The sequence below is a fragment of the Trichomycterus rosablanca genome, chromosome 6 (genome assembly GCF_030014385.1).
Source record: "Trichomycterus rosablanca isolate fTriRos1 chromosome 6, fTriRos1.hap1, whole genome shotgun sequence".
In the NCBI taxonomy this organism is placed as follows: Eukaryota; Metazoa; Chordata; class Actinopteri; order Siluriformes; family Trichomycteridae; genus Trichomycterus; species Trichomycterus rosablanca.
Genome location: NC_085993.1, coordinates 23,654,755 through 23,676,086, shown reverse-complemented (window position 1 = coordinate 23,676,086; position 21,332 = coordinate 23,654,755). Strand labels below are relative to the sequence as shown.

The following is a 21,332-nucleotide window of genomic DNA, read 5'->3' as shown; positions in this document are numbered from 1 at the left end:
GAATAAACACAGTATGTCTAAACAATAGGCACATAGGGTGCAGGTTGGTACACTGCCAGTCTGCAGGAGCACACCATAAGTAGTTTACTACCCAATCATTTAGTGAGTGAGTGAGGAGGGGGAAGATCTCTCATTCTTTCTGGCTGAGTCACGACTCGAAATGATCCGCACTGCGACGTGTTTCTTCCTCTCGTTTTTATCCGAGTATAAGTAGTTTTACAGCTGTTAGCTAGAACCGATGCACAGTTTCAGCACTGCTGCACTGAACGCTGCGTAAGATCTGAATTCACTTCTTAAATCGTTTCACAATGTCTGAGAAAGAGACAGAGCCGAGCGCTCCAGAAACTAAGCAAAAAGAAGAAAGCAAGGAGAAGATAGTCGCTAAAGTCAAACGCATTGATGCGATGGGTATTTTATGGACTTTTGGGAAATGCCTGACAGCTTTGTTGCCTATGTACCTGGCTGGATATTACCGTGTGAGCAGCAGTTTGGTTGTGTTTGGATTAGCGCTCTATTCAGGATGGAAACACACACGGGAAGCCAAAGAGGCGCGTCTGAAATCCGCCATGCAGTTACTGAACCAGGACTCAGACAGCGAGGACAAAAATTACAGAGATCTGCCTGCATGGGTAAGAAACTTAAAAAAAAAACCTTAAAACCACAATGTAATATTTTACACATCAATATAACTGTTAATTCTACGTGTTGGAGTTTAATTTCCTGCAAAATAGAAGAAACGTGTTAAAACCGTTAGTACCACGTGGTGGCGCTACTAAGCGTAATAATAAGGTAATGAGGCTGCAGCAGCTGCTACACAGTGGTGATATAAGGATTGTTTCAAGGCCCTACACGGAAAGGAGCCAGACACTTTTTGAAGTTAATTTCAGATGAGCTTAAGCACCAAAAAGTTAGCAGCGTTTCTGTCTCAACTTGAATTCTCAAACCTATGTGTCTGTATCAGTCACAGAAGCATGCAGAGAGTTTTATGCAGTACCATCAGAGGGCTCAAAGGCTTTGGACATTGAATAAGAATTTTCTGTTCACCTAAATCTTTTGATGATATTATGCACTGTATAGTGTCATACATTTCATTGGCTGTAATGCAATATGTACACTATTTTCTGGGTTCTCCGGTTTCCTCCCACAGTCCAAAGACATGCAAGTGAGGTGAATTGGAGATACAACCTTGTGAAATGATGAATTATGTGTAATGAGCAACTACCGTTTCTGATGTGGATGTAACCGAAGGGTATAAAACTTGACGTTAAAAATCCTAATAAACAAACAAACAAAATTGACACTTCTATGTTTCAGCCCCATTATCTAGTAATTCAACCAGTAAACCAAATTCATTTGATTATTGGGTTCAGTTTCACTAGCCACACCCAGGCATGATTTCTCCCAGAACTACTGAATCTAAACATCGCTTAAATAGAACCTTTCTGGCAATGTGAATCAGGCTAGAAAGTCTCAAAAAGCAGTTAAGTTCAGTGTATATGATTTTCCAATAAGAAAAACACAGGACCAAAATGACAGATGATGGGAGAGTTGCATTGTGCAAAACACTGCTGTCAAAAACGAGCCCCTAAATGTCTCACATGTGCCATAGACATCTAGATAACCCCATTCCATTCTGCAGACTGATAAGTCAAAGGTGGCACTTTTCGGAAGACATGGATTCTGTTACATATGGTGTAAAGAAAACATGGCATTTCACTTTAAGATTATAGTGGTCAAACATGGTGGTGGTAGTGTGATGGTTCACAGAACCTGGACGATTTGTCATAATTAATGGAACCATTACTTCTCCTTTATATCACTGGGACAGTGGTAGCCTAGTAGGTAGAGTTTTGGGCTATTAATCGAAAGGTTGAGAGTGTGAATCTGGGCTCTGCCATGCTGCCACTGTTGGGCCCTTAAGCAAGGCTGTTAATCCTCTCAACTCCAGGGGCGTTGTACAATGGCTAACCCTGCGCTCTGACCCCAGCTTCCAAAACAAGCTGGGATATGCAAAAAAAGAATTTTGTTGTTCTGTTCAGCTGTATATGTATGTGTGACAAATAAAAGCATTCTATTCATTCTTTTATTCTAAAAACAGCAGTTTTTTGTATGAAAGTCGTCAGCTAAAATGTTATAATCACAACAGGCCTAGAATCTGGTTAAAATCTGTCAAATTTTGCTTCCATTGCCTTGCTTCCATGTTTTTTTGCCAAGACAACACTGAACTTTGATAAACACCCCCTCTTTTTTATAGATCAAAGTTTTAGCCATTTTAAAGCCTGTTTTGAGATTCTTTCCTATTACTTGGCTGTCTTCCCTCTGTGTTTCTCTCTCCTTTTCCCTAGTGTATTATATTGATGTGGTTGTTTCTGTTTTTGGCATTTCAGATCAGATGAGCTGCCATGTGCTATGCAGGGGTGGGGGAAAATTTCTTCTGAACACATAGGGAAAATATGCATGCTATTTTTCCATAAAAGGTGTACCACAGAGTCTTTGTAACAACTGGTTTGTCTGTGAATTTGCCTGAAGTTGTGTGATTGCTCTAAACTCTAAAACTCTAAACTGATGCAGCTCAAAACATATTTTAAATAAATATTATGTCTCTGTATTCCTGCAGGTCAATTTCCCAGACGTGGAGAAGGTTGAGTGGTTAAATAAGGTATGCCATTTTGTTCAGTCTGACCACGCCCTTTTCATAGATCTTTACATCTGCTACCCTGCTTATCCTGCATACACAGCCACCAGCACAACCACCCCCTCGGGCTACACACACACACTCTCAAAGACCCAAACGTGTAAACAGTGCAGAATCTGTCATCTTCAGTGCTGGTACATGCTGAGACTGTCCTGTCTAGAATTTGTGTCAAGACTTGTCTGCCTAATTATCTCCTTTTTGATTTTTTAATTATAGCATAGACTATGAAGCAACAAATGAGAGTCAGATGCATTTATACTAAGAAAAACCCAATTTGTTACTAATGTGCTGGTTTTTGTATGTGCACTAGTAATTTGAAGTTCTGATAATGTTATCATTTAAATCAAGGACGCGTATTAACCAATAACTGACTGGCATTAGTTGATAGTTAACTGCATATAGCTTGTCAAAATATAAAACATCACTGAGGTACTTGTGCGCGTCCTCATGCTTTATGGATTAAAAAAAGCTCAACAGAGACTGTGTCAGTAATGAAGAACAGTAAGATGAACATAAACACTATGAGCATAACAGAACTAATTCAACATTCAGAATGAATTGGTAAAGCTGAGTCACATATTTCTTTGCAACTCTAAATCAGTTTAAAAATGCAGCAGCGTACTAACCTGTCAAATTTAATATAAGCAAATTTTATCATAATATTTATTAGCTAAATATTGCTATAATATACACTGATCAGCCATAACATTAAAACCACCTCCTTGCTACTACACTCACTATCCATTTTATCAGCTCCACTTACCATATAGAAGCACTTTGTAGTTCTACAATTACTGATTGTAGTCCATCTGTTTCCCTACATGCTTTTTTCGCCTGCTTTTACCCTGCTCTTCAATGGTCAGGACCCCCACAGAGTAGGTATTATTTAGGTGGTGGATGATTCTCAGCACTGCAGTGACAATGACATGGTGGTGGTGTGTTAGTGTGTTTTACTGGTATGAGTGGATCAGACACAGTTGTTAAATACCGTGTCCACTCACTGTCCACTCTATTAGACACTCCTACCTAGTTGGTTCACCTTAGATGTAAGATGTAAAGTCAGAGATGATCGCTCATCTATTGCTGCTGTTTGAGTTGGTCATCTTCTACACCTTCATCAGTGGTCACAGGACGCTGCCTACATGGCACTGTTGGCTGGATATTTTTGGTTGGTGGACTATTCTCAGTCCAGCAGTGACAGTGAGGTGTTTAAAAACTCCATCAGCACTGCTGTGTCTAATCCACTCATACCAGCACAACACACACTAACACACCACCACCATGTCAGTGTCACTGCAGTGCTGAGAATGATCCACCACCTAAATAATACCTGCTCTGTAGTGGTCCTGGTAGAGTCCTGACCATTGAAGAACAGCATGAAAGGGGGCTAACAATGTATGTAGAGAAACAGATGGACTACAGTCAGTAATTGTAGAACTACAAAGTGCTTCTATATGGTAAGTGGAGCTGATAAAATGGACAATGTGTGTAGAAACAAGGAGGTGGTTTTAATTTTATGGCTGATCAGTGTATTTTTAATGATCACAGTGCTACTTTAGTGTTTACAGACAAATGCATGCAAATCAGTGTTTGAGTGGGTTGTGTAATAACCTGATAATAATTAATACAAATTTATACAACAAAAGAAGTGTTGATTTTTAAAAAAATGCGAAATGCTTTTTAATAAATAATTTGAGGCCTAAATTAGCAGTGATAAATACACAATCACAATTACAATATTGTGCAAACTAATCAAAACAATTGTTGCTGTTATTGTGCAGTTTTTCTGATTTTATATTGACCCTAAAAGTATTGAACAAATTAATAACATATATCATTAATCCTTTTTTACTCTTAATAACAGCTTTGCAATATCCAGCTTCATAAACCAATAACACTTCTTTTAACATTTTTTTTTCCAAATGTCGTTACCTAAATTATTGCCAAAGAATTGTATTTTTGTTTAATCAGTAGCTTGTTGGCAAATTTAATATGCACATCACTATATTTCTTTTTTAGTAGACGAGTTCTTTATTGGTTTACTGTGTCAATCAATGCTTATTGATTATTGTGCAATTCTACAGCTTTTAAATTGTCTGATTTACTGATGGTTTTCTGTAATGGGTTGATTACCTTCATCCATTTCATCTTGTGGCAGAAAGAGTTAGATGACGTTGTATTTTTAATCAGACTACAAAACCCAGGAGCTGTAGTGCTCATGCAATGCACCTGATTTCAAGGCTATTTAAAAAACTTAGGATATCAGTGTAGTGCTGAGTCATTATCTTCACATATTCTGTAAGCAAGTTGGCCAGTGTGCATTCTTTTTTGCTTTTGAGATCTCTTTCAAATTTGAGATCTCTTTCACGATCTGTTTACCTTAGTGTACGCTTCCGCTTCAATTAAAGTCATGTTTCCTTATTTTGAATCTCTACTGTTTTTGTTTTTTTATACTGACTCATTTTCTTCTTTTGCAAGTTTTTTGTCAGTTTATTATTTAAATTGAGAATCATTGGAATGTTGGTGGTATGTCAGTTGATTGGTAGACCCAATAGCTAGTTGTCTACCAATGGTCACAGTTCTGCTTAGCACTTTATGTAGTTAGACACATAAGACAACCATGTCGGGTAAAGAGTCGACTCCCTGACTCCTTCCCCTCGCTTTACTTATTGTTAGGCCAGGCAGCCATTCAGCTCAGACTGTAGAGCTTTTGAATTTAAATCTATAAAGCCTAATGGTCTGCGAACTATTTATGAACCAACCATCCATAAACCCACCTACCTGAAGGGGAACTCTGTCTTTGTAGGGGCTTCCTTTTGCAATTCTTGTTGGCATTCGAGCCCAATGTGTGTGGTTGTCCACATTATTGCCTTTCTCTCTATATTGGCCCTCACATGACACTTCATTTACACTACCCTTTTAGGGGCAATGGGCATACCCGCAACACCCCTACAGGCTCTGTTACCAATTACAGCCATTGATGGTCAGTCACTGGGGTCTGGAGGGGTTACCCAACAAACTTGACCTGTAACCTTGCAACTGGGTAAGATATTTGTTCTCCATAGTAAGGCACCGAACTTGCCTTGGATCTTAGGATTTCCATGGTTGGTGCACACATTCAGCATCTTTTTGGGCACTGCTTTGTAAAAAGACCGGTCTCATAGAGGCACCAGGGGCAACTTGCAGATGGAACCAGATAAGACCAAGGCCATCACTGAATGGCTTTGTCCCACCTTAGTCAGGCTGGTCCAGCACTTTCTGGGCTTTATCAATTTATTTAGACATTTTATCCTTAACTTTAGCACCATTGCAGCACCCCTTAATGCCCTAACCAAGAAAACTGCAGGCATGTATTAGGTTGAAGCCTAATCTTATTAGGTTGAAGCCTAATCTTATTAGGTTGATGCCTTTGAAGTAGGGGTCAGTGCAGTCTTGTCCCAACATGCAGGACCCGACAACAGAACACCCTGGCGCCTACTTCTCTTGTTGACTGACTTCTTAGTCTGAAATAATTTATGATGTTGGGAACTGGGAGCTATTTGCAGGCCATGCTTGTGTCAACAAAACAAGAGTTTTATGCAGATGGTTGTGGTGGCCTAGGGACATGCTGGTCTCCTGTCCCTTGGTCCCACCTTTCCCTTGACTTTATGACAGAGTTACCTTTCTCCTTCTCAAGGAAACTACCTTGTGGCACTCATCTACACATGATGCCATTTGAGTGTTAATTCAGTTATCTACCTTTTAATGTTCTAAGAGCATGTTTCTAGAGCAGTAGGCAGACACTGGTGTGTCCTCTGTGCAGCATTTTGTTAAACGCTGCAAGAGAGCCTGTCAAAGGGCTTGTAACATCCTCCTAGCCACCACAGCCTCTAGAATGCCTGCTGCCAACTGAAAGCCTTGGGTCCTTCCCTTTACCTGGGGCAATGGGTCTGGTTATCCACTAAGGACCTTCCTCTGTCTCTGGAGTCAAAGAGGTTAGAGGACCAAGATATGTGAAACCATTTAAAATAGTAAGAAATCCTCTACCACCTCAAGTGGTTGCTGTGGCCACAGCTTTACTGTTAAGTGCATCCTCAGTTTGCATCAGGGCAAGGGCAGGGGCTTTCTTCCTTTTTTTGTCAGATTCTCATTTAGGGAGAGTGTTTGGGACTTTGGCCATATGTCAGTTGATTGGTGGACCAAGTAGCTGGTTGGTTGACTGTGGTTGAAGTTTTACTTAACACTCTCCCCCTTTAGCTGTAGATAGGCAGGTGAGAGAATCATATGTATTTGACTCCCTGACTTTTTACTCTTACTTTACTGTGAGATCAGTGGGCCAGCCAACCATTCAGCTCTGACTGTAGAGCCTTTGCCTTCAAAGCTTTACAGGCTAATATCAAATCCTGCCTTTACGGTTGTTAATATTTTAATTTTTTTCTTTTGCACCTTCCTTCTTTTGAATTTTTGAGTTAGTTATATTTTTAGACTCCCTTCATTCATTCTAAATTGGTCCAGCTTTTGGGCCCAGAATCAGTGTGGTGGTGATTTCCCTTCTGTTGTTCTTACCACCCCATTACACTTATCATTAGTTTAAAATCATGTTGTGCAAGATGTGTGTGAGGGCACCTGTCTGGGCATGATTGTGGTTCCATAAACCTTTCAGTTGGAACCACAGTTTTCCTGTAGTTATAATTAGATGGTAAGTTCTTTATGCTGTATGTTGTGGCATGATGCAAAATATCTACATCATTTTTGTTAAAAGCAAACAAACAAAAACAACAATCAAAAAAAAAAATCAACATTACACACAAATCTGCATATGCTGAGTTTAACACCCAGTCAGACTTCATACTGACGCAAGACAATGTTATTTTTTGTGATTTGAATCTGTAATTTTGTTGTTTGTGAAAAATGCATTATAAAGCATGTCTATTGAAATTAGAATTTTTTGAATGCATCTGTAAACAGAAGTGGCAAACACACTAATAGTGCATTACAAATCAACACCCTTACTCTGTATAGAAATGTAACTCTGCTTGCAATTGAAGTCAAACATCAACTGCTGGAAATTAATTTAAATGACATTTTTAACTGACATCATTATGCAAACAATGACTTCTTTATCAGTTATCAATCAACCATTTAATCAATCAATTTGGCATGTACAACCCCAAATCGGAAAAAGTTGGGACAGCATGGAAAATGCAAATAATAAAAAACACTTCTTTCTTACATTTACTTTGACTTTTATTTCATTGCAGACAGGAGGAACCTGAGATATTTCATGTTTTTTCTGCTCAACTTCATTTCATTTATTAATAAACATCCATTCCTGCATTTCAGGCCTGCAACACATTCCAAAAAAAGTTTGGACAGTAAAGCATTTACCACTTTGTAATGTTGCCATTCCTTTTCACCACACTTAAAAGATGTTTTGGCACCAAGGATACCAAGTGATTTAGTGTTTCAGCTTTTATTTTGTCTCATTCTTCCTGCAAACACGTCTTAAGATGTGCAACAGTACGGGGTCGTTGTTGTTGCATTTTTCATTTCAAAATTCTCTATTGGGGACAGGTCAGGACTGCAGGCAGGCCAGTCCAGTACCCGTACCCTCTTCTTCCACAGTCATGCCTTTGTAATGTGTGCAGCATGTGGTTTTACATTGTCTTGTTGAAAAATTCATGGACGTCCCTGGAAAAGATGACGTCTTGAATGCAGCACATGTTGCTCTAAGATCTCAATGTACTTTTCTGCATTAATGCTGCCATCACAGAAGTGTAAAGTACCTTAGCCAAGGGCACTGACACATTCCCATACCATGACAGACCCTGGCTTTTGAACTTGTAGCTGATAACAGTATGGATGGTCCTTTTCATCTTTGGTCCGGAGCACACAGCGTCAATTTTTTCCAAAAAAGACCTGGAATGCTGATTCATCTGACCACAATACACGTTTCCATTGTGTGATGGTCCATCCAAGATACCTCAGAGCCCAGAGAAGTCGACACCGCTTCTGGACATAGTTAACATATGTATACATTCTTTTTTTAGCACAGTAAAGTTATAAGTGGCATTTGTGCATGTAACTCTGTATTGTAGTGCTTGACAAAGGTTTGCCAAAGTAATCCCTCACCCATGTGATTATATCAGCTATTGTTGAGTGGCGGTTCTTAATGCAGTGCCATCTGAGGAATTGAAGATCACGGGCGTTCAGCTTAATCTTGCGCCTTTATTCATCATTTAGTTTTTTCACCTCATTACAATCCCTAAATTGCTCCCGTCCCAACTTTTTTTAGAATGTGTTGCAGGCCTGAAATGCATGAATGGAGGTATTTTAACAAATGAAATGAAGTGGAGCAGATAAAACATGAAATGCCTGCAATCAAATAAAAGTCAAAGTAAATGTAAGGAACACATTTTCCATACTGTCCCAACTTTTTCTGATTTGGGGTTGTAATCATTTGCTGATCCATGTTAAAGTCTGTTGTTCTATGTTAACCCAGCCTGATTGTACAATATTCAAGAAACATCTTGTGATGTTACCACATGCATGGCTTTTTCTGTCTTCAAGCGCTTCTATAAATGTTTGATGGGGTTTAGGTCAGGTGACTAGTTTTGTCCATAATTCTGCAGCTGTATTAATCCTTTTGCACAAAGATCCAGACCAGAGGGTAAATTGTCACTGAAAAATAAGTGGTACTTCTTCTTTGTCAGGGTGTGGTTGAATATTTCCACCACCATGCATCACTGTTGTTTTGGTACACTGTAAGATAATTTTCTTTTCTGTATTTCACCTTACTTAAATTCTCAGTGGGTAGCACTGTCGCCTCACAGCCAGAAGGTCCTGGAATTGATTACCAGGTGGAGCTGGCCGGGTCCTTTCTGTGTGAAGTGTGCATGCTGTGGCTGTGTGAATTTTCTCCAGGTACTTCGGCTTCCTCCCACAGTCCAAAGACATGCAGTCATGTTAATAGGAGCTACTAAAATTGCTCTTAGATCACACCTGGGCATTGTACGGTCCACGGGCCACATCCAGCCCTTTGGCTGTCCTCAACCGGCCCGCGTGAGGTCAGTGGCAATTAAAAATCAGACGTAAATAAATGTACATCACACATGCCATACAGCAGGATTGTTTTTATTTTGAAGGGACCGCTATTTCTTTAAATGCGCGTAAATTTCATTTTATGTGTGTGCAAGTGTATCCAGCTTCACCATAATGTGTTAGCGAACAGGACTGAGTGTGATTCATAGAGACGGTAGAGTTTTAACAAGCCATGAACTAAGTATTTATGTACTGGAATCAGATGTAAAGCTGTTTAAGGATCACAATTTAAATCTAGGGCTTAATTCGCCATTACGGTACTAAACACAGATAAATACAAGAACTTGAATAATGCAGAACGTTTACATTTACTGCTTTTTCTAAAGAGATACAAGAGATAATATTGAGCAGAATTGTGTTCAGCCTATTGGTCTGGCCGTCCACAACACTCCCAGTTTTTTATGTGGCCCCTTGGAAATCTTATTTGCCCACCCCTGCCTCAGATGTAAATGTGTGTTTGAGAATGTGATTAATGGTGCTTGCACATGCTTTAATGGAAAACATGACTCAAACAAGACTCAGGAAAATCTGTTCTTTTCAATTAAGGCAAAATGACATGGTCATTTTCACAAATGTGTTTACTTGCTAAGACATACTGAAATATCAATAATAATTGAAATTATAGTACTTTATACTTTTTTTCTTTTATAGGATGACTAGTAAATACATCTCAGTAAGTACACACACATAGAGTAGCCAGAAACAGCTAACGTTCTGCCATAATAGTTTTAAAGACTGACTTGGGTCGAGTATGACATTATTGTGTAACAGCAAAGTCATGTAGATGTTTCACAATCTTCTGTTGTGTAGTATAATCTGGTCTGTGTTTAAATTAAAGTAGTTTTATTTTTCAAGTCAAGTACCTAAACATGACTAATTAGGTAGTCGATATTTAAAATAACCAGAATTGTCATTTTATGATCTTTGAATTAAAAACACTGTAGGTAGACATTTAGGACATCTAATTGTGTAAGGGTGGCCGCTCAGGTGGCGCAGCAGTAAAAACACATGCTGGAACCAGAGCTGGGATCTCGAATACATCGTATCGAATCTCAGCTCTGCCTGCCGGCTAGGCTGAGCGGCCACATGAACAACGATTGGCCTGTTTTTCAGATATGGGTGGGACTAAGCCGGATGGGGTCTCTCTCTCATGACTGGTGCAATTACATGCTGATTGATGGCGCCTGCACAGAGATGAGAAAAGAGTGCTCTCAGGGTGTGTCTCTCCGTACACAACGCTGAGCTGCACTGCACTCGTCAAAGTGTAGGTGATAAGATGCATACGGCATGCTGCCCATGTGTCGGAGGGGGCGTGGGTTAGCTTCATTCTCCTCAATCATAGCAGGGATCGGCATTGGTGGAGAGGAAGCATGACGCAATCGGGCAGTTGGACACGCTAAAAGGGAGAAAAAGGGGAGAAAATGCATAAACAAACAACAACAAAAGAAATTGTGTAAGGGTGTGGTTCTTAGCCATTTTTGTCAGCTGGGTTGGTCCAGGCCACACAGGCCACAGGCAGAGAATGCCCTGGCATTATGTTTGACAACACAAACCACAGTAGGAGCTGCTGCTGCAGCAACACAGACATGGATAACAGTTCTTACAGGTCACATCAGTCAGGTAGCACCATTCCCACTGTAAAATGTAATGAAGGTAGCATTATGTAACATTGATGCTTTTTTATGAGCAAAACTGGACATCTGCTCAGGGCTACCCTGTGGTATGACATGTTTTTAAATCCATGAGCCCACATTTAGTGGTTGGTTCCGTTGTCAAGTGACTGTACCTAAATACCCATGCTAAATTTGGTCCACAGCAACTGCAGCAATGCAATTAAAACTACTATTCAAAACTATTCCTACTTTCATGTGTACCCATTCACAATTTAAACACACAATTAAAAAATAGCACATTATGTACAGCACATATAGTTTTAAATTTAGATGTGTGAAAAAGAGAACAGCTAGTCTCCTGGGGAGACGGTGGTGGATTTCAGGTGCAATCCACCCCCCAACATCCACGAGTCTGTGGTCTCCACTGTGGAGTCACTGAAGTTTTTGGGCACCACCACATTCAGAGACCTAAAGTGGGAGAACACACTCTTTATCACCAAGAGGGCTCAGCAGAGAACATTCTAGTTTTTAATTTATTGTGGAATAGAGTACTGAGCAATGGAAACCAATACTCTGTATCGGTATCGGTCCGATATTGCCCAAATCACTGAATCGGATATCAGAAGAAAAAAAAACATGTAATCCGATCCGATACTGTTGCTTAATGTAAATAACACTTAATGTAAATAACACTTCAGAAATTCAGAAATTAAAACACACTGATCTACTTAAACTTTTAGCATTTTTAAAAATCATCTAAAAACACTGTTTTACGGCGTGTCATATAAAGTGTCTACAACTGGAAGATGTGGATGTCAGTCAAACCCGATGGACCAATTAGAATTGACGCAGTGCTTGGTTGAGATTTTCTGTTAAAGTTCTGTCACGTTTTTAGATTATTAAAAACCAAAGCGCGCTTATTAAAAAACCCTTCTGTATGTTGAAGAGGACGTCTGTGGCTAAACAGGAAACGGTGTAGTTTGTTTTATTTCATAACACTAATGGATTCAACTTCGTTGAGGATGTGAGAGATCTCCAAGCTGGGACAAGATAGATACATTTGTTTATTTGTTATTATTTAATTGTTTCATTTTTATTGTTTATAAATAATATTTTTTATTATTTATTTTATAATGTTTTCGCTGCCTCTTCACGGTGTAGACTTGAGAGTTGACAGATCTAGAATTTTATATTGAAATTATAATTTGTTTGTTAAATACAGATAAAGTTGCCCTTTAAATTTTATTTTAAATGTTTGTACGGTTCTGTTAAACAAGCCAAAAATGCTGCTAAATGTTCTGTGTGTAAAAGTGAAAATAAAAACAGCAGTTTTGCAGAAGTGTGATGTTGGAGGTTCTGTATTTATTCCTTTAGAATCTTTGTTTAACAGTCTGAGCATTGTTATTTAGATAGCTAGTTTAACCATGGTGCATTGAGACGTATTATTACTGCTTAGTTGTTTTAAGAGGAGAAATGACGGTATCAGATTGGTATCGGTATCGGCAGATACTCAATTTGCAGTTTCGTATTGGACATAAAAAATGGTATCGAGCCAGCCCTAGAAAAAGGGACATTATACAGATCACAGAATATTAAAAAATTAGTACATTATATGGCCAAACGAATTCAGTCACCTGACCATAAACTTGGACATTCCATTTTAAAAACAAATGGCATTAAAGTAGTGACCGCTATGTGATTCTTTCAGCTATAACAGCAGCCACTCTTCTTAGACTTTTCACAAGACTTTGAAGTATGTCTATGGGAGTTTGTGTGTATTCAGTTAAAAAAGCATTTGTATGGCTGGGCACTGATGTTGGTCAAGAAACCCTCAATTGATGTTCCAGTTCATTCCAAAGCTGTTCAGTTGGGCTGAAGTCAGGGTTATGTGCAGACCACTGGAATTTATTTAAAACGAGCTTTTCTTCATGTTTTTATAGACTCTGCTTTGTGCACATGGTCATGCTGGAACAGAAAAGGGTTTTCTCTAAACTGTTGTTGCATGGTTGGAAGCATATAATTTTATGTATTTATTACATGTGTTTGCAATTGTTGTGGCTAAAACACACAGATTCAATCACTAGAAGGGGTGTCCCAAAACTATTGTTCATATAAGACTAGGTCAAAATGATCTAAATAAAATGCATGTAATATTAATATTGTATTTAAAGTACATTATTAAAATTAAGCTCATTTAAAGATTGCTCACATTGTTGCAGTGCTTGGATTGCATGTTGAATTTCTTCACAGTATAACTTATGCACCTGATTCAAAATGCTTCTTCTGAAAAAGTGTACCTTATCTAGATTCTAAGAACAAAATGAAGAAATCCCCAGTTACAGGAAAAAACTGTTTTTGTGGTTGGTATCACATCCGTGAGTAAAAACATTGCAGCCTGTTGCTGTAGTAACAAAGCAAACACTGTTGGTAGGGTCGGTGTGAGTGTGTGTAGTAGGGTAAAATGAAATGGTTGAAAGTTATACTTAGAGATAGGTAATACTGTTCCACAAGCATACGTTTTAATAAAGCTGTGATGAAGTGAATTCTAACCACTAAACTCAAACCAAAACTATTAGAAACAGGAATGCTTACACCTATGATAACTACTATGCTAAGCTACCAATAAACATGGCAAGCAGGGACAGAGTTCAGGGAGACTGTCTGGGACCGGCAAGTATTCAGGCAGGCCGGCTGGAAATGCAGACAAGATCATAAGATAGCCACCTGGAAACGGTAATGAGACCACAGGATAGTTGCCTGGATATGGCGAAAAGGACCCTGGAGCGCTGTATGGAGTAGGCGGTAAGGACCTTGGAGCGCTGTATGGAGTAGGCGGTGAGGACCCTAGAGACAACAGACATAGGACCTCAGAGAGCTGGCTGGACCTGACAGGCTAGCTATATACAGTGTATCACAAAAGTGAGTACACCCCTCACATTTCTGCAGATATTTAAGTATATCTTTTCATGGGACAACACTGACAAAATGACACTTTGACACAATGAAAAGTAGTCTGTGTGCAGCTTATATAACAGTGTAAATTTATTCTTCCCTCAAAGTAACTCAATATACAGCCATTAATGTCTAAACCACCGGCAACAAAAGTGAGTACACCCCTAAGAGACTACACCCCTAAATGTCCAAATTGAGCACTGCTTGTCATTTTCCCTCCAAAATGTCATGTGATTTGTTAGTGTTACTAGGTCTCAGGTGTGCATAGGGAGCAGGTGTGTTCAATTTAGTAGTACAGCTCTCACACTCTCTCATACTGGTCACTGAAAGTTCCAACATGGCACCTCATGGCAAAGAACTCTCTGAGGATCTTAAAAGACGAATTGTTGCGCTACATGAAGATGGCCAAGGCTACAAGAAGATTGCCAACACCCTGAAACTGAGCTGCAGCACAGTGGCCAAGATCATCCAGCGTTTTAAAAGAGCAGGGTCCACTCAGAACAGACCTCACGTTGGTCGTCCAAAGAAGCTGAGTGCACGTGTTCAGCGTCACATCCAACTGCTGTCTTTGAAAGATAGGCGCAGGAGTGCTGTCAGCATTGCTGCAGAGATTGAAAAGGTGGGGGGTCAGCCTGTCAGTGCTCAGACCATACGCCGCACACTACATCAAATTGGTCTGCATGGCTGTCACCCCAGAAGGAAGCCTCTTCTGAAGTCTCTACACAAGAAAGCCCCCAAACAGTTTGCTGAAGACATGTCAACAAAGGACATGGATTACTGGAACCATGTCCTATGGTCTGATGAGACCAAGATTCATTTGTTTGGTTCAGATGGTCTCAAGCATGTGTGGCGGCAATCAGGTGAGGAGTACAAAGATAAGTGTGTCATGCCTACAGTCAAGCATGGTGGTGGGAATGCCATGGTCTGGGGCTGCATGAGTGCAGCAGGTGTTGGGGAGTTACATTTAATTGAGGGACACATGAACTCCAATATGTACTGTGAAATACTGAAGCAGAGCATGATCCCCTCCCTCCGGAAACTGGGTCGCAGGGCAGTGTTCCAGCATGATAATGACCCCAAACACACCTCTAAGACGACCACTGCTTTATTGAAGAGGCTGAGGGTAAAGGTGATGGACTGGCCAAGCATGTCTCCAGACCTAAACCCAATAGAACATCTTTGGGGCATCCTCAAGCGGAAGGTGGAGGAGCGCAAAGTCTCGAATATCCGCCAGCTCCGTGATGTCGTCATGGAGGAGTGGAAAAGCATTCCAGTGGCAACCTGTGAAGCTCTGGTAAACTCCATGCCCAGGAGAGTTAAGGCAGTTCTGGGAAATAATGGTGGTCACACAAAATATTGACACTTCAGGAACTTTCACTTAGGGGTGTACTCACTTTTGTTGCCGGTGGTTTAGACATTAATGGCTGTATATTGAGTTATTTTGAGGGAAGAATAAATTTACACTGTTATATAAGCTGCACACAGACTACTTTTCATTGTGTCAAAGTGTCATTTTGTCAGTGTTGTCCCATGAAAAGATATACTTAAATATCTGCAGAAATGTGAGGGGTGTACTCACTTTTGTGATACACTGTATATATATAGTATGTAGAGAAACAGAGGGACTACAGTCAGTAATTGCAGAACTACAAAGTACTTTTATATGGTAAGTATAATATATAATATATATACAGTGTATCACAAAAGTGAGTACACCCCTCACATTTCTGCAAATATTTTATTATATCTTTTCATGGGACAACACTATAGACATGAAACTTGGATATAAGTTAGAGTAGTCAGTGTACAGCTTGTATAGCAGTGTAGATTTACTGTCTTCTGAAAATAACTCAACACACAGCCATTAATGTCTAAATGGCTGGCAACATAAGTGAGTACACCCCACAGTGAACATGTCCAAATTGTGCCCAAAGTGTCAATATTTTGTGTGACCACCATTATTATCCAGCACTGCCTTAACCCTCCTGGGCATGGAGTTCACCAGAGCTGCACAGGTTGCTACTGGAATCCTCTTCCACTCCTCCATGATGACATCACGGAGCTGGTGGATGTTAGACACCTTAAACTCCTCCACCTTCCACTTGAGGATGCGCCACAGGTGCTCAATTGGGTTTAGTCCATCACCTTTACCTTCAGCTTCCTCAGCAAGGCAGTTGTCATCTTGGAGGTTGTGTTTGGGGTCGTTATCCTGTTGGAAAACTGCCATGAGGCCCAGTTTTCGAAGGGAGGGGATCATGCTCTGTTTCAGAATGTCACAGTACATGTTGGAATTCATGTTTCCCTCAATGAACTGCAGCTCCCCAGTGCCAGCAACACTCATGCAGCCCAAGACCATGATGCTACCACCACCATGCTTGACTGTAGGCAAGATACAGTTGTCTTGGTACTTCTCACCAGGGCGCCGCCACACATGCTGGACACCATCTGAGCCAAACAAGTTTATCTTGGTCTCGTCAGACCACAGGGCATTCCAGTAATCCATGTTCTTGGACTGCTTGTTTTCAGCAAACTGTTTGCGGGCTTTCTTGTGCGTCAGCTTCCTTCTGGGATGACGATCATGCAGACCGAGTTGATGCAGTGTGCGGCGTATGGTCTGAGCACTGACAGGCTGACCTCCCACGTCTTCAACCTCTGCAGCAATGCTGGCAGCACTCATGTGTCTATTTTTTAAAGCCAACCTCTGGATATGACGCCGAACACGTGGACTCAACTTCTTTGGTCGACCCTGGCGAAGCCTGTTCCGAGTGGAACCTGTCCTGGAAAACCGCTGTATGACCTTGGCCACCATGCTGTAGCTCAGTTTCAGGGTGTTAGCAATCTTCTTATAGCCCAGGCCATCTTTGTGGAGAGCAACAATTCTATTTCTCACATCCTCAGAGAGTTCTTTGCCATGAGGTGCCATGTTGAATATCCAGTGGCCAGTATGAGAGAATTGTACCCAAAACACCAAATTTAACAGCCTTGCTCCCCATTTACACCTGGGACCTTGACACATGACACCAGGGAGGGACAACGACACATTTGGGCACAATTTGGACATGTTCACTGTGGGGTGTACTCACTTATGTTGCCAGCTATTTAGACATTAATGGCTGTGTGTTGAGTTATTTTCAGAAGACAGTAAATCTACACTGCTATACAAGCTGTACACTGACTACTCTAAGTTATATCCAAGTTTCATGTCTATAGTGTCGTCCCATGAAGAGATATAATGAAATATTTGCAGAAATGTGAGGGGTGTAGCCTGCTTTCACCCTGTTCTTCAATGGTCAGGACTCCCCCAGGACCACCACAGAGTAGGTATTGTTTGGGTGGTGGATCATTCTCAGCACTGCAGTGACATTGACATGGTGGTGATGTGTTAGTGTGTTGTGCTGGTAAGTAGATCAGACACAGCAGCGCTGATGGAGTTTTTAAACACCTCACTGTCACTGCTGAACTGAGAATAGTCCACCAACCAAAAATATCCAGCCAACAGCACCCCATGAGCAGCATCCTGTGAGCACTGATGAAGGTCTAGAAGATGACCAACTCAAACAGCAGCAATAGATGAGCGATCGTCTCTGACTTGACATCTACAAGGTGGACCAACTAGGTAGGAGTGTCTAATAGAGTGGACAGTGAGTGGAGACAGTATTTAAAAACTCCAGCAGCGCTGCTGTGTCTGATCCACTCATACCAGCACAACACACACTAACACCATGTCATTGTCACAGCAGTGCTGAGAATTATCCACCACCTAAATAATACCTGCTCTTTTGTGGTCCTGTGGGGGTCCTGACCATTGAAGAACAGGGTAAAAGCAGGCTAAAAAAGTATGTAAAGAAACAGATGGACTACTTTCAGTAATTGTAGAACTATAAAGTGCTTCTAAACGGTAAATGGAGCTGATAACATGGGCAGTGAGTGTAGAAACAAGGAGGTGGTTTTAATTTTATGGCTAATCGGTGTATTTATATTTATTGTGGTGTCGACGAGAAGGAACAAGACATTTCTGCAGGAGGCAGCGCTCTATATTTAGTTGCTTCTGAGTTACAAAACCACAAGGTAGAGGCTACATCTGAAATACACAGACCACTCCCACTATGCTTTAACAGTCCAACAGAACTCAAAGGTCACTAAATATGACATACTTAACGTAGACGGGAACTTATACATTCAACATAAACATGAACACAAAACACACCATTAATCATGTCATAACAAAATAACTATGTGCATGTGAGCAAATCGACATTCTAACCACAAAACCCACTTTTTTCCCTTAAAAATGCTTCAGCTGTTGTATTAAATGTTGTATTTTGTAAATAAAAAAAATTAGAATTTGATGCTAGCAACACACTCCAAAAAAATTTGGGACAGAAGCACATTAAGAGATTTATAGAATATTTAAGAGAGCTGTTAAAGCTGAGGCAATCATATTTGGTTATTAGAGGAAGATGTGTTAGTCAGTTCAAAAATAACATTTCTCAATGTAAGATTGCAAATAATTTCACCATCTACTCTTTATAATATTGTGAAAATATTCAGGGAATCTGGAGAGATCTCAGTCTGTGTAGGGCAGGAGTGTCCAAACTTTTCTTGTTGGGGGCCAAAATTATGCACACACTGGCTATATGACTCTTTTGTAATAAAACTAATAAAAATATAATAGACCTACTTGATTACTAACAATTGGCCTTTTTTATTTGGATAACTATGTTTGACAGAGTTGTGTATAATAAGATTTTGCCAATTTTACTAACCAGTATATAATTCTAAATGGAAAAGGTAGTATACTTCTTTAAATTAAACGCACATACTTTCCTCTGAACTTACTTAAAAATATTCATTTTCCCAGCACTCCTGAAATCTTCTGCATTCGCAAAAAATGTTTTTGGTTGAGTGTGTAGTCACTGATGCACTGCTGCTTTCACATCATCATCACATGAAAATCTTCCCCTTAAAGCTTCTTTGAGCGTCCAAAAAGGTGGAAATCTATGGAGCTAATTTAGTGCCAAAACTTCGCAAACAACCAGAACGTATTCTGTAAATATGATTCGATTTGCAAACAAACACAACACGATCTACAAATAAAAAACACGATTTGTAAACAAACACAACACGATCTACAAATAAAAAACATGATTTGTAAACAAACACAACACGATCTACAAATAAAAAACACGATTTGTAAACAAACACAACACGATCTACAAATAAAAAACACGATTTGTAAACAAACACAACACGATCTACAAATAAAAAACACGATTTGTAAACAAACACAACACGATCTACAAATAAAAAACATGATTTGTAAACAAACACAACACGATCTACAAATAAAAAACATGATTTGTAAACAAACAACACGATCTACAAATAAAAAACACGACTATCTAACGCACACAGTGTGATTTACAAATACAAAACACCACTGTTGCAAATGCATATGTGACTTTCAAATAAATGCACAGCTGTTTTCTAATACACTGCACTTCACAAACAAATAGAACAAGTTTTACAAATACAAACGCTGTTCCGCAAATGCCGTTTGTGAATCACGTGACTTTTGGCACCGTTCTGGCGCCGTGTGTCATTTAGTGTCAGATTTTCTCACAAATGCATCCAGACTCGTACAAATGCGTCGCACCTGAGCAGTAGGGGGCGCTGTGGTACACTTTTCAGCATTTACTGGAGCGGTCAAGCCAGCCTCCACTTCGAAATGCTCAATCAAATCAGCCCCCACATTGTTTGTGAAGATGTGCGCATACTAAACATTACGGTAAAGGCAAGGCAAGTTTATTTGTATAGCACCTTTCATACACAGTGGCAATTCAGTGTTTTACATAAGGAAAAAAAAAAAAAAGCATTAAAACATTCCTGAGATCTAGAACCTCAGAAACACTTCTAAAAGCATCTGGCGATACTGGTTAAAAAAATCACGACGTGAACGTGACTATATCAGTATCAGTATAAATATATCAGTTAAAATAATATCTAAATATATCAGTTAAAATAATATATAAATATATCAGTTAAAAAATGAATACATTAATAAACCCATATCTTCCTGCAAATTGTATTTGGGATACAACTTCAGACTTTGAAAAAAAGTGTTGGTAATAACTGCATATAATGATTTTACTTTAAATTTAAAGTAAACTAAAATGTCATCTAAGCTCTTCCGTTTTAGATTTAGATTATTATTAGTTATTAAATGGAATAATCTTGATTACATAAAGTGTTATGGTCATTAAAAGGAATTCCACTTCATAATGATAGTACACCACCTGTAGTTTACACTCAGTATCGGGGCGGCACAGTGGCTGAGTGGGTAGCACTGTCGCCTCACAGCAAGAAGGTCCTGGGTTCGATCCCCAGGTGGGGCGGTCCGGGTCCTTTCTGTGTGGAGTTTGCATGTTCTCCCTGTGTCTGTGTGGGTTTCCTTCGGGTGCTCTGGTTTCCTCCCACAGTCCAAAAACATGCAAGTGAGATGAATTGGAGACACTAAATTGTCCAAGACTGTGTTTGATATAACCTTGTGTACTGATGAACCTTGTGTGTAATGAGTAACTACCGTTTCTGTCATGAATGTAACCAAAGTGTAAAACATAACATTAAAATCCTAATTAACAAACAAAAGAAAAAACACTCAGTATTAGACCATTCTGATGTATCATTTCTAAATAAAGACTTTTTTGTCACATTTTTGTCACTATTATTTTCACTCTAAACTGTTATTAAAATTCTCTCATTATTATTAGAGATTATATGCGCACATCTTCACAAACAATGTGGGGGCTGATTTGATTGAGCATTTCGAAGTGGAGGCTGGCTTGACCGCTCCAGTAAATGCTGAAAAGTGTACCACAGCGCCCCCTACTGCTCAGGTGCGACGCATTTGTACGAGTCTGGATGCATTTGTGAGAAAATCTGACACTAAATGACACGGAACAGCGTTTGTATTTGTAAAACTTGTTCTATTT

General features: G+C 39.7%; 1 protein-coding gene across 1 annotated transcript in view; it reads left to right on the top strand.

Moving 5' to 3' along the window:
• Positions 1-241: 241 nt before the first annotated feature.
• Positions 242-21,332, top strand: part of esyt1b (extended synaptotagmin-like protein 1b) — an 84,752-nt gene continuing 63,661 nt past the window's right edge. Inside the window, exons 1-2 of the mRNA XM_062996734.1 lie at positions 242-629; positions 2,618-2,659. Coding sequence (XP_062852804.1) covers positions 309-629; positions 2,618-2,659 — 363 coding nt within the window. The 5' untranslated portion in view covers positions 242-308. The remainder of the gene's footprint in view (positions 630-2,617; positions 2,660-21,332) is intronic.